The sequence below is a fragment of the Mustela nigripes genome, chromosome 2 (assembly GCF_022355385.1).
Source record: "Mustela nigripes isolate SB6536 chromosome 2, MUSNIG.SB6536, whole genome shotgun sequence".
Taxonomy (NCBI): domain Eukaryota; kingdom Metazoa; phylum Chordata; class Mammalia; order Carnivora; family Mustelidae; genus Mustela; species Mustela nigripes.
In genome coordinates, this window is record NC_081558.1 from 99325606 (window position 1) to 99341580 (window position 15975).

The 15975-nt window shown below is 39.9% G+C and overlaps 1 protein-coding gene across 4 annotated transcripts in view; it reads right to left on the reverse strand.

Annotated features, from left to right (window-relative positions):
* Window positions 1–6779: 6779 nt before the first annotated feature.
* CCDC14 (coiled-coil domain containing 14) overlaps window positions 6780–15975 on the reverse strand; it is a 49013-nt gene continuing 39817 nt past the window's right edge. For 3 of the 4 annotated variants that reach the window (XM_059391090.1, XM_059391091.1, XM_059391092.1), the window contains one exon: window positions 11296–12377. In XM_059391090.1, coding sequence (XP_059247073.1) covers window positions 11441–12377 — 937 coding nt within the window. In that variant the 3' untranslated portion in view covers window positions 11296–11440. Of the gene's footprint in view, window positions 6814–11295; window positions 12378–15975 lie in introns of those variants that run through there. The other variant, XM_059391093.1, reaches the window with a different exon arrangement.

The following is a 15975-nucleotide window of genomic DNA, read 5'->3' on the forward strand; positions in this document are numbered from 1 at the left end:
TTTATTTATTTGACAGAGAGAGATCACAAGTAGGTAGAGAGGCAGGCAGAGAGAGAGAGAGGGAAGCAGGCTCCCCGCTGAGCAGAGAGCCCGATATGGGACTCGATCCCAGGACCCTGAGATCATGGCCTAGCCGAAGGCAGCGGTTTAACCCACTGAGCCACCCAGGCGCCCTATGACAGACTTCTTGATGGCCAGATTGGGAGTCAGAAGACAACAGTGTAGTGTCATATGCAAAGTGTTGAAGGAAAATAAACCTGAAGCTAGGGTTTTATATCATAACTATGTTTTAAATTGATCGATTTTCCCTTCATTTCTGAGATGGCTTAATTTTTGCCTTTTATTTCTTCCCTAAGCTTTATTAGCTCCTGCTTCATCTCCTATTGTCTCATGTTGTCCCTAAGCTCTTGCTTCTTTGCTCAATGCTGTTGATTTGAGTAAACAGCTATTTATAATCCACTTTTAAAAATTCATGGTCAAGAGTATCTGGGTGGCTCAGTTAGTTAAACATCTGCCTTTGGCTCAGGTCCTAATACCAGAGTCTTGGGATCAAATCCCACATGGGGCTCCTTGCTCAGCAGGGAGTCTGCTGCTTTGTCCCTCCCCTGGCTTGTGTGCATTCTCTCTCTCTCACTCACTCTTTCTATCTCTAATAAACAAATAAAATCTTTAAAAAAATTTTCTCGGCCAAATATTTAGCCACAACTTTTATTTACTCTCTGGCACCATTTTTCTGATATGCGTTTTTAATTTACAGTTTCATTTTCCTATTTCTTTCATGTTTCCCCTCAAAATATTTTAGTTTAGATCCTCTGCTGGTCCTTCTTGATGACTTAGTTTTTGAAGCACATGAGGAAAGTTTCCCTGGATTGCCTATCTGCAGAATGCTTGTGTGTAAGAAGGGTTGGAATTTTCCTTAATACTCAAGTGTTCTCTGCCCTGATTTGTTTAGTGTTTCTTCTCCACATGGTAATAGGTATATGTGGGTTTCCCCCCAATGGATCTTTTTCCCACATCATAAACTAAGGATTTAAAACTTCTCTTGTTGGGTGAGCTGTTCCTCATTGAGAAAGTGTGTGCTTTGCTAGCACTTCCTGTATCTAGAGTCCTAGCATCTACCCTATATTTCCCTCTCATCTGCACCCTGCCTGAACACCCCCGCTTTGGCAATCCTAATCTGAGGCTTGATTTAGAGTTGTCTCCCGCTTTCCCCCACAGATGGAGTCTGTACTCCTCTTGTTCATTTTCATTACTGCAAAAGGGAAAAGAGCAACTGTACACTACCATTTTCACATTGACATCCAATGGAAACTGTTGTTTAAGTGATGAGATATTGTTTAAAAGGGTGAAATTAAAATATTCAAGTCCTCATACAGGCAGCACACAAATTTACTCTTTGAAAGTGACATCACCCAGGAGAAAAATAAGCAGGGAGGACACCTAAGATCTGAGTACTAAAAGAAGAAAGAAACAACAGCAATGCAAAGCTAAAACTCTGTACGACGCCAACATGGTTTGAGTGTCTGTCAGACCTACAGGCCTAGTTCCTTTGTTATTGGAAGCTCCTCCTTGGAAAACAGCATTTTGAGTTGGAGAGAATTTGAGATCATATCTCCACATTTGGCAGTTTCTGGGGCCTTGGGTCCCTCAGAGGCACACTTTATCTAATTTACCTTTACAGGCTCAGTGTGGAGCACACAGCAGAGATACGATAAATCGTAAATGAAGGTCCCATAGAATATGAAGACAGTCTCTTGACCAACTAACTTGTGATCCAGAGCTCTTGCTCTTCTAATGCACCGTTATTAAAATAAACCTATCCACAGACTTAAATATTATTGCCTCAGTGTCTTATACTCATCAATGATCTATCATGACTTTTTCTCAAACTTTGGCCAAAGATACAAAACTACAATTTAAATTCTCATACTCTTTCTGGGTAACTTAGGGGTTGAAGGAGTTGTTTTATATGTTAGTCATCCATTATTACAGAAATCTGATCAGATGGATTTTTAATCCATTGGGGATGGAGGTGGAGAGGTGATGACAGAGGCTCAGTTGTCTAGTGAAAAAAAAAAGATCATTAGCCTTGTGGTGGGGGAAGGATGGAGGGGTGGCATATAGGTCATTGCTGTAAATAGTGAAGACCTACTTACTCAAATATTTATTTATTGACTTGCTCTAGTTTGTGTCTCATCTTCTACCAATCTCCCTATCCTAAGACAGCCAGTCTGATGGTACTGACCTAAAAAAAAAAAATTTCTCTCCATTCATTGAGGTTCTGGTTTTGAAAACTTATTTTTCCTTTACTCCTTCCTTCTCTCCAAACCACAAACAAACTACTACCCTCCAAGAGGGTCTGTTCTGCTTGTTTTGGAGCTGCTGACTTTGAAAATATTTGATTCTTGTATCCTACCCCATTCTGGGCCTAGAGCTCACAGCCAAGTGCAGAATAATCTGGAAAGGATGGTAGGGTAAAAAAATATGTACCTTGGCTGTGTGCTCCCTGCTGAGCAGTGGACCTTTCTTGTTATAGATCTGAACAAGTGTGTAAGCCTACAACTCCAAAGGGGACCAAAGGTCCCCCCTGGATATAGTTTGTGATACCTCTATGTATCTTCTTGAAGTGCCCATTGAGAAATGAACACTTTTACCCTCTGGGCAGAGCAGATGATAGTGCTGGGGTCCTGGAAATGTCAGAACTCACTGTGAATGCCAGTGTCGATAGGAGAAAAACTCATGGAATTTTCTCCATCTACTTTAAACACAAGCTTTTTTTTTTTTTTTTTTCTCTAAAGATTTTATTTATTTGAGTGAGAGAAAGTGTGGGTGAGAGAGCAAGTGAGCATGAGGGGGTGGGAGAGGGCAGAGGGAGAGGGAGAAGCAGGGCCCTGCTGAGCGGGACTTGAGATCATGTCCTGAGCTGAAGGCAGACGATTAACCGACTGAACCACCCAGGTGTCCCTAAACACAGGTTTAAATCGTGATTTTTGATGGAATTGGCCAAGTGACAGGTGGGAGGATTGTTTTACTAGTATTATGCCACATGCTAAACAGATTTTAAAAAACATTGTGTGCCCACCCAGGGACACCTGGGTGGCTCAGTTGGCTAAGCGACTGCCTTCGGCTCAGGTCATGATCCCAGCGTCCTGGGATTGAGTCCCACATCCGGCTCCTTACCCGGCAGGGAGCCTGCTTCCCCCTCTGCCTCTGCCTGCCACTCTGACTGCCTGTGCTCGCTCTCACTCCTCTCTCTCTCTGACAAATAAATAAAATTAAATAAAAACCAAACATTGTGTGCCTTACATAAAGCAAAGGTAAAACCTTGAGTATCTAGTACAGTACATACACATGTATGTGGATCAATTATATATAGTGATATTATCTTCTATTTAGTGTTCACAATTCACAAGGCAGTTTTTACTTATCTTATTTAATTCTCATTATAAATTCCAGAGGAAAATTCCTTATTAGACTATACTAGTAGAGAAAGAAAGGCACACAGCTAGATTCTGGTGGCAGATTTGGGACCCCTAGGGCCCAAGTGGTCATAAGAGTTAGCTGCTATCAGGGAGACAAAAGAGTAAAGAAAGTAGGCTGAAAAATCAGCATATCTATTCAGAGAATTAGCGGTGTGGTTTTGAGCAAGTGTTTTTAATATTTTTTGGTTTTAGTTTCCATATTCTAAAAATGAGATTGGACTAGAGAATCAATCATAAGGTCCCTTTTACCTGTAAAAGTCCTGTAAAAAATAAAGCACAAATTATCCACAATCTTTTTTATACCAGGAGTACTTCAAACTTCTGAGTAGAGAATATTAATCGAAATGGTGATGTTCAAAAGTTAGTCCTGAGAAAGAATTAATAGAGATACCAGTAATATTGCAACTTTTTAAAATCAATAGATGGCAAATAATGACCTCCCTTCTATAAATCTTCTCTAGAATTGGCAAGACCATTCTGTTGGCAGGGGAAAATGACCTGTCTACTTCATATAAAGTTCTAAATACCCTGAGCAGTAGTCGAAATTGAAAGATGCCTAGTCAGAATGCTGGACTGCAATTATTAAATGGGTTGTCAAATCATAAGGTGACCAAAGAACTTTCAGTCAAATCCTCACATTTTATAACTGTAAAATAAGGTTCACACAGAAAATCAGTAGCAGAACCTAAACCTAAGTCTCTTGGTTCCGCCTGCCTCTTTTCACCTTTCTTTGCAGCCTCTTGCAGACCTGGCTTCACAGATGAGTTTGTGATGAAGTGTGAACTTTGCCTCTGGGGCAGCTGAGACCACTTGCTTGGTCAGAACCTGAGCTTTGAGGAACAGTTCATTTCTAACCAGACTGGAAGGACCTGGGCTGCCCTGAGCTGTCCTAACATGATGCCACTCAACACCAAGAATGACAATGCGAATACCATCTAGAAAGGACTATAGCCCTAATATGATCTGTAATGGAATATAATGGCCAAAACGTTAATAAAATCATAGGAAGTGGTAATCTAACTGTAATTTTTTTTTTTTTTTTTTTTTGGTCAGAGAGAGAGAGCGCGCACAAGCAGGGTCAGTAATAGGCAGAGGGAGAAGCAGACTATCAGCTGATCAGCGGGACTCAGTCCCAGGACCCTGGGATCATGACCTGAGCTGAATGCAGATGTTTAACTAACTGAGCCACCCAGGTGTCCCTCTCACTAGGCGCTTGATAACTTGATAACAATTCTGCTTGATAACATCACATCTGGAGTTCCTCTGCTCGTGGCTGGGTTTAAGTTTTAAGACACTGACAAACTGGAGGACATCAAGCGAGGAAAGCAGGACGGTGAGAGCTCCTTCAGTGTTGTATGTCACCGATTTATGTAGTGCCCTGGCTTTCAAAGTGCTTTGCCTCCATTTATCCCTCCCACAAACTGGTAAGGTAGGTTGGTAGGATAAATTATCCCTGCAATGGTGACAGAATTAAATAAATGCTTCACCCTATATCTCCCCCCCACAAATATTAAAAAAATCTGTGGCTTCTTCACAATATCAGTAGTGTGTGGATATTTGCTAAACAAGTGGATTTTGCTTCAGAAGTTAACAATGGGAATAAAGAATAAAAAAATACAGGGAAGCTAATGCCAGGAGCTTAGGTATGTCTAATAAAGCTACAGACTGTTGCATGAACTTACCAACACCAATGGAAAATCAAGTGAAGGCGAGATGACCATTTGCTAGGGACTTAGCAAAATCCAACACTTGTTATGAACTGTCTACTATATGATAGGCACCAAATGCCATAAGAGGTGTCAAGTATGAACAAATAACTGGGTGGCTCAGTCAGTTGAGTGCCATCGGCTCAGGTCATGGTCTCGGGGTTCTGGGATCAAGTGCGGAGTCGGGCTCCTTGCTCAGCAGGGAGCCTGTTTCTCCCTCTGCCTGACACTCTCCCTGCTTGTGTGGTCTCTCTGACAAATAAATAAAAATCTTAAAAAAAGTAAAAAAGCAAGTAGCATACAGGGTGGGAGAGGTTGACATGGAAACAGATAAATGCATCGACAGAGACATATACAAAGTACAGTAGTAGTACCATGGGTATGAAAAATGAGTAAGAATAGGTCCGGAGGAATGAAAGGGTGGTCCAGGCAAAAGGAATACATACGGTGCACTTGAGATCCTACCAGTTGCAGGTATCACTGTAGAATGGATTCCTTCTTTGGGTACAATGAGATAGATGACTTTTATTAAAGTCCCTTCAAAAACTCAACTTAAGCCCTTTATAAATACCTAACATCAGGGCACCTGGGTGGCTCAATGGGTTATAGCCTCTGCCTTCTGCTCCTGTCATGATCCCAGGGTCCTGGGATCAAGCCCCACATCGGGTTCTCTGCTCAGCGGGGAGCCTGCTTCCCTCTCTCTCTCTCTGCCTGCCTCTCTGCCTACTTGTGATCTCTGTCAAATAAGTAAATAAATTAAAAAAAAAAGGCAAAAGAAGTCCCTAACTTCTTACCATCTCTGATAATTCTCAGGGAGGTCCTGTTCAGGCCAGCTGCTTTAAAAAAAAAAAAAAAATGTGCCCAGTTCTCTACAAGTGGTATACTACATCATCAAGATATAAGGCAAATTTAAGCAATTCTGAGCAGAAGGAAACTGAGAGTTAACAGATCTAAAACATGATTAAGAGAGTGTTAGCTCACAAATCAAATCCAGCTTTATCTGGTGACATGCTTAAATTCTAGATTGCTAAACATAGTTTTTGAGAAGGGGCTTCTTAATTAAATAATGGACACAAGTCAATTCCGTCATCTTTGGCTTCTTCCCATTTTTTTCCTTCACAGTATTAAACACTCATGTTCCTTTTCTTGTGTCCCACTATAATGTAAGCTCCTTGAGGGCAGAGAAGATCGTATTTACTGTTGTATTCTCAGAGCCCAGAACAGTACCTGGCAAATATTAGAGCTTTCATTTCACTTATTCATTGAATGAAGGAATCTTAGCTGAAGAGGTCGCCCCACAATGTGAGGAGTACATACTTGGTAAATTGTGTCTTGGCCACATGCCCTTTCTATCTAACTGGGCGTTGCAATTCTGCCCTCCTTTCCAAGGTGTTGAGGCAGCTTTTATGAATTTTAAGGCACTTGACATAAATGTCATTAATGAAAAGAAAAGATTTTTGCAAGATTTACTCAACTCCAAGGGACAATAAAGGAAGAATGTGTACGAAGTACTTCTTGAGTTTCTTTATCCCTTAGGATCTCTAAACTTGGTCACAGAACCAGATTCTTTCATCTTCGGTATTTTCATCACAAATACCAAATCCATTGTGACGTTTGTACATTACCTACACCAATCCAAGAGAGGACAGAACAGTTACAAAATGCTTGAGGACAATTCTTTCCCATCTTACACCCAATTTTTATCAAGGAGACACTAAGTTCACTCTGTCAAGAGGCTGGGGGATACTCCACTACTCTGTTTTTCACACTCTGGAACATCTGAAACGGCTTTGTGAAGGGGCTGGGATTTGGAGCCAGACTGACCCTTCTGAGACTATGAAGAGGCAGCTACACTAACTTCTTGCGTGAGGATCTAAAGAGGACTACTGAGAACAGGCATACTTTCTTTCCTTTTTATCCCACTCTTCCATTATCAGTACTGTTATCAAGACTTGGAACTTGACCACGAACTTTTTCATTTGAGATGTTGCTCAGTGTGACTTAAACTGATCAAATCGAAGAACTTGGAGTCATCTTTAATTTCTCTCTTTCATTTTCTGTTAAGTCACCAAGCCTATTGAAAAATTTTCTGTTTGTTTCTCCTTTTTCACCTTTATTGCCAAAGGCTTGTCAATTTGTCTGGTCTACCTGCCACAGCTTTCCAGGAGGTTTCCAGCCTCCCCCACGTCTACTCTTTAGGTACAATCACTCTATGCAACTTTGAGAACACCCAGTTTTATCTGGTGGTCCTCAATTAAAAACAAACCACTACCACCAAATATACCCAAACACTTAAGACTTCATGGTTAATGGTTATTCCTCAGCCTGGAGCTCAGGACATTCTAGTCTGACCCTAACTCTTCTAATTGTGCTCATCATCTACTGTTGCCATTATCATATACAGCTGACCCTTGAATACAGGTTTAAACTGTGCAGATCGGGACGCCTGGGTGGCTCAGTTGGTTAAGCAGCTGCCTTCGGCTCAGGTCATGATCCCAGCGTCCCGGGATCGAGTCCCACATCTGGCTCCTTGCTCCGCAGGGAGCCTGCTTCTCCCTCTGACTCTGCCTTCCACTCTGTCTGCCTGTACTCGCTCTCTCTCTCTTACAAATAAATAAATAAAATCTTAACAAAACAAAAACTGTGCAGATCAACTTATACATGATTTTCTGGTAAATATAATATCGCTTTGTGAATATATTTTCTAGTCAATGTGATTTTCTTTGCATTTTTTCTAGCTTAGTCTAAGAATACAGTATATTAATGCATGTAACATAAAAATGTTAATCAACTTTATGTTATCAGTATTATGCCCCCCAAAATGGGTCCGTGATTAAAGGAGTGAGACTGATATAAAGCGAAGGTCAAGCAAAGCTTTATTTCACGGCAAGCATCAAGAATCAAACTGACCGGCCAGGGCCACACCTCTTACAGAGAGAGCGACCTTTCTGTTTCCCAGACTAGCTTTTAAGGGCAAAGGCCATGCGGTTGGGTCTGGCCACACACAGGTAGCCAATGAAATTGTAACACACAGAGAAAGCTGCCCAGTGATGCTAGGTGACCAACTGAATTACAATTTACCCTAGTAGACATTTGAACCAGCCTATCACCTTGGTCAGAATTGGCACCCAAAAGGTGTCCAAAGAGAGGGGCCCATACTCCTTGGTAACTAGGGAGACAGTATGCATCCCCCCACTGATCGGATGTCTCCACCTGGCCTGACCCACCCTTGTATTTGAGCTTTGTTACCTAGGTTTGGTTTCCAGGACTTGTTTTTAAGTAAGTCCCCTGGGGGAAGGGGAGCAGGGACAGTTTAAGGGTTAAACAACAAGGTTATTGTTTAACCTTAATGGAAGCCTCTTGCTAGATAGGTCCTTATATTCAGTAAGGATTCTAGATTACAGCAGGCTATTAGTAGTTAAGTTTCTCAGGAGTCAAGTTATACATGGATTTTTGATCATAGAGGGGTTGTTGGGTGTCCCTAACCCCTGTGTTGTTCAAGAGTCAACTGTAGTAACCTTGATCCCTCTGTTAGTCAGGTTGGTGTACTTACCATTCTTTATTTTTAAAGATTTTATTTATTCACTTCACAGAGAGAGATCACAAGTAGGCAGAGAGGGAAGCAGAGAGAGAGAGGGGAGGAAGCAGGCTCCCTGCTGAGCAGAGAGCCCAATGCGGGGCTCGATCCCAGGACCCGGAGATCATGACCCGAGCTGAAGGCAGAGGCCCAATGCACTGAGCCACCCAGGCGCCCCACCATTCTCTTAATATACTACTTAAGCCCCACGTTTTGGTGATACTTTCTTTACCAGGTAAATATTGTGAGGATATTCGCAGGATATTCAAATCCTACATGTTCTTAAAACATCAGAATGAAGTTTCTTCTCTTCTAGGTCTTTCTGTACCATTTGTAGGCTTCCTTCTAGTCTAAACTTTTGTAAAGCTCATTGTCTATCCCATCCTTTTTGCTAGAATCATATTCACCTTGAGATTTAATCAAATTATTTCATGTTTCTATGCCATGTGTGTGTCTTATATTAAATAAATAGTAAGCTCCTGGTAAGGCATCCTGAGGACTTTTCCAGTCTCATTTCTTTTCTTTCTTCTTTTTTTTTTTTAAAAGACTTTGAGTGAAAGAGAGAGAGCACGAATGGGGAGGAGGGGCAGAAGGAGAGGGATAAGCAGGATCCCAACTGAACAAGGAGCCTGCAGTAGGGCTGCATTCCATGACCCCGAGATCATAACCTGAGCTGAAGGCAGACACTTAACTGACTAAACCACCCAGGTGCCCAAAAGATTTTATTTATTTCAGACAGAGAGAGAGTGAGAGAGCAAGAAAGAGAAAGCACAAATGGTGGGGAGGGACAGAGGGAGAAGCAGACTCCCCACTGAGTAGGGACTCCAACTCCAACTCCCAGGGACTCCCCTGGGATCAGGACTTGAGCTAAAGGCAGCTGCTTATCTGACTGAGCCACCCAGGGGCACCCTCATTTGTTTTTCAATCACATTGTTAACCCCTAATTAAGTGAATCCATAAACATTCAATACTTTCCTTTGCACAAAGGCATGCTCGTCCTATGTTAAGGGCAAAATACAATACTCTTCTTGTATTATCATATAATAATCTTAAGAATTTACTTCTGCATATGAGTAACAACTGAATATTTAGGAGAACGATGTTTTCTTCCTTGTTGTGTTTTAAATTTCCGAGCTGTACTTTGTAACTTATGCTGTTAAAGAATTGTGGACTGTCACCTCCGAATACACCAATGAATTAATTTATGAATACTGGAAGAAACGTTAAAATATTAATGGACAATTCTATGACAAAAACTAAAAGTTCATTTAATATTTTTAGACATAATAAATCCCTACCTATAAAATCTCGACATGTCAAAGAGATTATATATGGGTCTTTCAGAAGTTGTAGCACCAACACTTAAAAACCAGGAGGAGGAGGTGGTCCTGGTGCCGGCAGAACTCTTTAATGATGAGGCCTGCCCAAACAGTGTGCGGGAAGACATGTGCCGGAGACCAGGAAGTATTAGTGATAGCACAGGGCTTGGGCTTCTAACAGCTCCGGTGTGCTGCTTGCACGGACAGAGGTGGTACTGAGTAGTTAAGGAGTTGCTAGTAGAGAGAAGCAGAGACTAGCTTAGTTCATATTATTCATAAAACAGAGAACATTCTCAGCTCAAGGGCTGAAAAGGAATTAGTTTGGAAAGGCAGAATTATAACCAGCGCAAGATGTACAAACTCCTTTATGTTCAAATATAATAAGGACAAAAACCAAATATTTCTCATTTATTTAAAACAAACCAAATTTCCCAAATTAAGACTTATCTATTAGCATTTCCTTATCAGTTGGACTTTACTTTTTATAGGCGTTAAACATCCATGAAGGATAAAAATAAATAAAAATGACAACGTTTTAAGAAACCATATGCTAACTTAGGATGTTATCTATATTCTCTTGGACCAATCAACGTTTTTTAAGAGATGGAGATACTGGCATTTTTCTCTTAAAAGAAATGTTTTTATGTCTCACCAACAACACTAGCCTGCAGCACAGAGCATCCCATATAAAAACACAATGCCATTAAAAAACAAACAGGAGGGCACCTGGGTGGCTCAGTGGGTTAAGCCGCTGCCTTTGGCTCAGGTCATGATCTCAGGGTCCTGGGATCAAGTCCCGCATCGGGCTGTCTGCTCAGCAGGGAGCCTGCTTCCTCCTCTCTCTCTCTCTCTCTCTCTGCCTACTTGTGATCTCTCTCTCTCAAATAAATAAATAAAATCTTAAAAAAAAAAACACAAAAAACCTTCAACCCCCCTCCCAAAACCCCCAAACAAACAGGAATCCTGAAAGAGAAAAGAAAGCCTAGTTTGAATACAATAAATTATACCCAGAGACTCCCTTCCTACCATCTGTTAGGACAACCAGAGAGTCCTTCTGACCTGGATCCTTAGTCCAGCAGGGTAAGAAAAAACCTCTAAGAGCAAAGTACTAAAATAAAATATTACTTAGAATACTTACCCAGTTATCTACAACTCTCCTCTCTTAACAATTCTTAAGATGACTTGTTTATATAAACTCCAGAATGTCAATATATTCCAATAATAAATTTATTATTCATACAATTATCATACATAATTAATATAAAACATCATTTCTCTACAGAATTTAAAATATACATTCAATGTAGCCAACGTCTATTCTTAAAAAGAAGCACTCCATCCCTTTTTCTTCTGAGTTCATTTCTCCAGGAGACCCATCCTTAAGGACTTCTGGAGTCTGGCAATATTAGCATCCAGGGCTGCCAGGCCGTTCCGGAAATCTTGTTCATCGCGAGAAGTGAACGTTGAAAAAGAAGACATGCTCCAGTCGGACGTCAAGTCCGAATTTAAAAAGCTACCGTCGGAGACAGCACTCCCCCTCACTTGAAAGCTGCTGCTCTGACCGGCGGCGGGGCGGGGACACACAGCCAGCCCTGGCGGCTCCTCGGGGGCAGCCGGGATCTTGCAGATGGCTTCCTTTATTTTCTTGAGGAGCTGCTTGTCTTCCATATCAGCTGTCCCGCTTAGTTTCTCAGGTGCATCTTCGGCTTCCTTTCTGGAAGAGGAACAGACTCTAGGTGCACGCAATTTGTTTTCTTTTTCAGAGGCAAGACCGCTGTTGCTGACCAGCTGTGGCGAAGCCACAGTGATCTGTGGCTGGGGGGATAATCTCGTAGATAGCGGTGATTTCTTTTTAGAAGTGCTTCTAGCAAATGGAATATAAATTGTATTATCCAGAGTACACTCATGGTCTATTAGAGTTGTGATTTCACTCTCCTCAACAGTATCCTCTTCTGAAAGGGGAGACCCGATCCCAGGGGCTGCTTCTTCCTCCGCGTTCCTTGGGTGACTATGCTGAGGGCCTTTGGAGGGCAGAACGCTTTCATAAGGTCTATCTGGCTCCATGTTCTCCTCATCGTTGATGGCAGAAAGTGGCTCCGAATGTGTAAAAGTGTGATCTGTTTCTAACTTATTTAGGTAGCTCATTATGGAACTATGAGCAGGGATTGGGTCATGTTGAGGTTGTTTTTCATAAATGTTCAGAAGTGATTTTGTAAGATTGTTCCCGGACTTGGAGCGAGCACTATCCATACTAAGATCTGAAAGAAGCCTTGCCATACTGCTCTGTAAAGTTCTGTTAAGAATAATTTAGTACACTAATTATTCTTTTTTTACCTGTTTATTTATACGTCATCTTTAAAAGAAAGGATCTGAAGCAAGCACCTGGTTTGTAACAAGGAAAAAAGCAACGAAAAGCACAAAATCCCAGAATGCATCTGGAATTAGTAAATTACAATAACAAATGATTAAAAGATCTTGGTCTATATTAAATCGAATATAATGATATTTAAAAATACAGGTTTAGGAACTTTTTCTCTTAGGGTATGAAATGTTTTATTCTTGCGCAACATTGCAAAATGGTATGGATTCTGTTAGTAATGAAATTATTTTTCTCCATTCAAAATATATATGCAAAGGGCACTGGAACAATCCTGGGGGGAAAAGGGTCGTTAGAGATAGTTATAGGATATAATTAGGCATGAGCAACAGCTAGGTACCAGGAGAAGTGTGATATAAGAAAAACCACTTAGAGTCTGAAGTCAGACAGGAATGGAATCTAATCCTATCGCTAGCTGTGATCTTGGGCAAGTCATTCAACCTTTCTGAATCTCAAGTTCCTTAACTGCAAAATGAAAATATCTACTTCAGAATTACAATGAAAATCAGATAAGATCAAATAATAAACTATGAGGGTAAAGTGCTTATTAGCACTGCTTCAGGATCTCTGGGTGTTCATTTGAAAGCAGCTTTTATTAGTAGTCCTATTAAAGCCATTTTATACCAAGCTTTTGGTCTTTTTGAATTGAATCATATATAAGTTCTTATATATCAATAAGAAATACATCAAATTTTGAAAGGATACAGAGGACATCAACAGGTAGTTTTAAAAGATTACAACTAGCCAGTAAGCATGTTTTAAAAGTTCAAATTCTAACTGGAGAAGTTCAAATTTTTAAAATGTGATTTTTTTTTTTTAGATTATCAAATTAACATGATAAAATGAGATTAATACCCACTATCAAAGAAGTTTGAAGAGGCAGGTACTACTAGTGGGAGTGTATACTGGTATAACCCTTCCAGGGAACAAACTGGCAATACATCCAAAGTCTTAAATATTTCTACATCCCACATTTTTGGATCAATAATTTGCACTTCTAGGAATTTATCCTACATATATACAGCAGGAGGCTACACCCCAAGATATACTTACAAAGACAGAATTTATAATAGAAAATAGATGGATTATCTTTATCTTCAAATACAGTAGAATGATTGAATTATGCTGTAATCACACCATAGCCATTTATAGTTGTGTTGTAAGGAATATTCACTGATGGAGAAATGTTCATTATATAAGATTAAACTTAAAAGAGCAGACAATAAATAATATGGATAGAATACTATTTTTGTAAAATAGTCACACATATCCAAACAAAATACTAAAAGGAAATCTCTATATTAAACAGCAGTGGTTATATCTCTGTATAGAGAATGAGTGGGTTTTGTTTTTTTTTTCCTACAAAAGGAAAAACAAATTTTTTTCCAACCTGGCTTAACCTGGCTTACCCTATCATCTTAAACATAATTTGAGTTCTGACTGCTCTTCAAATGGCAATGGCTCCTAACCACTTTTTCTCATACCTCTCTCAAGAAGCTAATGAACTATTATTAAAGACAAAATCTATGTTATATGAACGAACCTTTTAAAAATGCTGTAGTGAATAATCAACCACTAATTAATTCTATCTGTCTATATACTGGACTTTTCATTTTATTTGTTTTTAGAAAGAATACTTATATTGAGGTTTCTTTCCAGAATTAAATAAAAATTTTATCTTTGCTGTGAACAAAATCAGTGACAAAAAAGGGAAGAAATGGACATGACATTAATAAGTTTCATCTCGGGGCGCCTGGGTGACTCAGTGGGTTAGAGCCTCTGTCTTCAGCTCAGATCATGATCCCAGGGTACTGGGATCGAGCCCTGAATCAGGCTCTCTGCTCATCAGGGAGCCTGCTTCCCCCACCCCCGCCCTGCCGCCTCCCCTCTTCCTGCCTCTCTGCCTACTTGTGATCTCTGTCTGTCAAATAAATAAATAAAATCTTTAAAAAAAGTAAGTTTGACTCTGGAAATTAACAGTAATTACTAAGCTTCTGATTTAAACAAAAACGTCACTGACCATTGTCTCTGAAACTAAAAGAAAAATCTCCGTAAGTAAAGAAATGACAGTACGTCAAAATTTTAAAGGAAGAGATATAAACACCTGAATAGCTAAAAAGTAGATTTATTTGTTTCTATTATGTGGGATATACCTAAACACGCTGATTTTTAATGCTTAGAAAACTGACACATCTTTATAATAAGACATTCAAGGTTTCTTCTCAGCTATTTATAAAAATATACTAATTTAAATAAGTATCAGCACTGGTAAGAGTGTTCTTAGAAGCTATAAGAATATTTACCACTTGTTTAATGAAAATATATTAATTTTCCTTCACATTTTAATGGTTTTAGAACATGTAGTAAAATTTTGAAAAAGTGATAAGGATGTATTTCAAAATTACTGAAGGTTGAAGAAGGGAGAGATGGTTGAGGATATTTTTTAAGAACTGGTTTAGGATATTTATTTAGAATTCATATATGTACCTACTAGTCCCTTTATCCCTCCTCAACAACCTGAGAAAGGCACTCAGAAATTCTGTGAAACCTTTAAGAGACTATCTAAAACACATACAAAAAACAAACACCTATCTTACCGAGGCATATGACTATGGGGAAGAAGGATGGGCTAGTTGAACATGAAGATTTAGCTGTATTGTCAGATACTGCTGCATTACCCTCTGTCAAAAGTAAAGTTAACATGGTCACAGTAGCCCAGCTATAGTACTGGAGATGCTCCTAAATAACTAAATTGCACAGGGTAACACCAAACATACTATAAATCACCAACATGGGTGAATTTAGCTCAAATACGAACTCTGTTTTGTTTTGACAAAAGCAAAAATTGCCATCTGTGGGTATACTTAGATTTTGAAGTTGTTACTGAAATCTTCAGAAAATGTAAGGGTATTACTAAGCCCTGTAAGACGTTCTGTGTTTCTATAATCATTTCAAGAGGCCAGTTAATCTAATGGGTGAGTTAGTAGTCCTGGTGCTGGATTTATGCCCAGTGTGAAAAGCAAAGGTCCTTTACAACAATGGAAAACACATGACAGGAAAATCTCCAGAGTCTTAAGGAGACCAAAACATTTCCACCTAATATTTTAGACACAGTCTCTTCTAAAAGCAGATAATATACAAGAAGTAACGACCTTTTTCATTTCCTATGCTTCTATGTTAGGGTGAATGTTAAGAAAAGGCTCTAGTTGCAAGTGAATCCTTTTCATTCCTAAAAAAAAAACCACTAGAAAAGGCAGATTGTTATTTTGAAAGAATGAGCAGGTACAAAGGTATCTCTTACAGAGATAGAAGAATCTCTAAAAAACACTTCCTCTTCTGTCAGAAAGAAGCTATGTTTTCTAAAACAGAAAGCAAGGGGGGCCTGGGTGGCTCAGTGGGTTAAGCCTCTGCCTTCGGCTCAGGTCATGATCTCAGGGTCCTCGGATCGAGCCCCACATCGGGCTCTTTGCTCAGCAGGGAGCCTGCTTCCCCCCCATTCTCTCTGCCTGCCTCT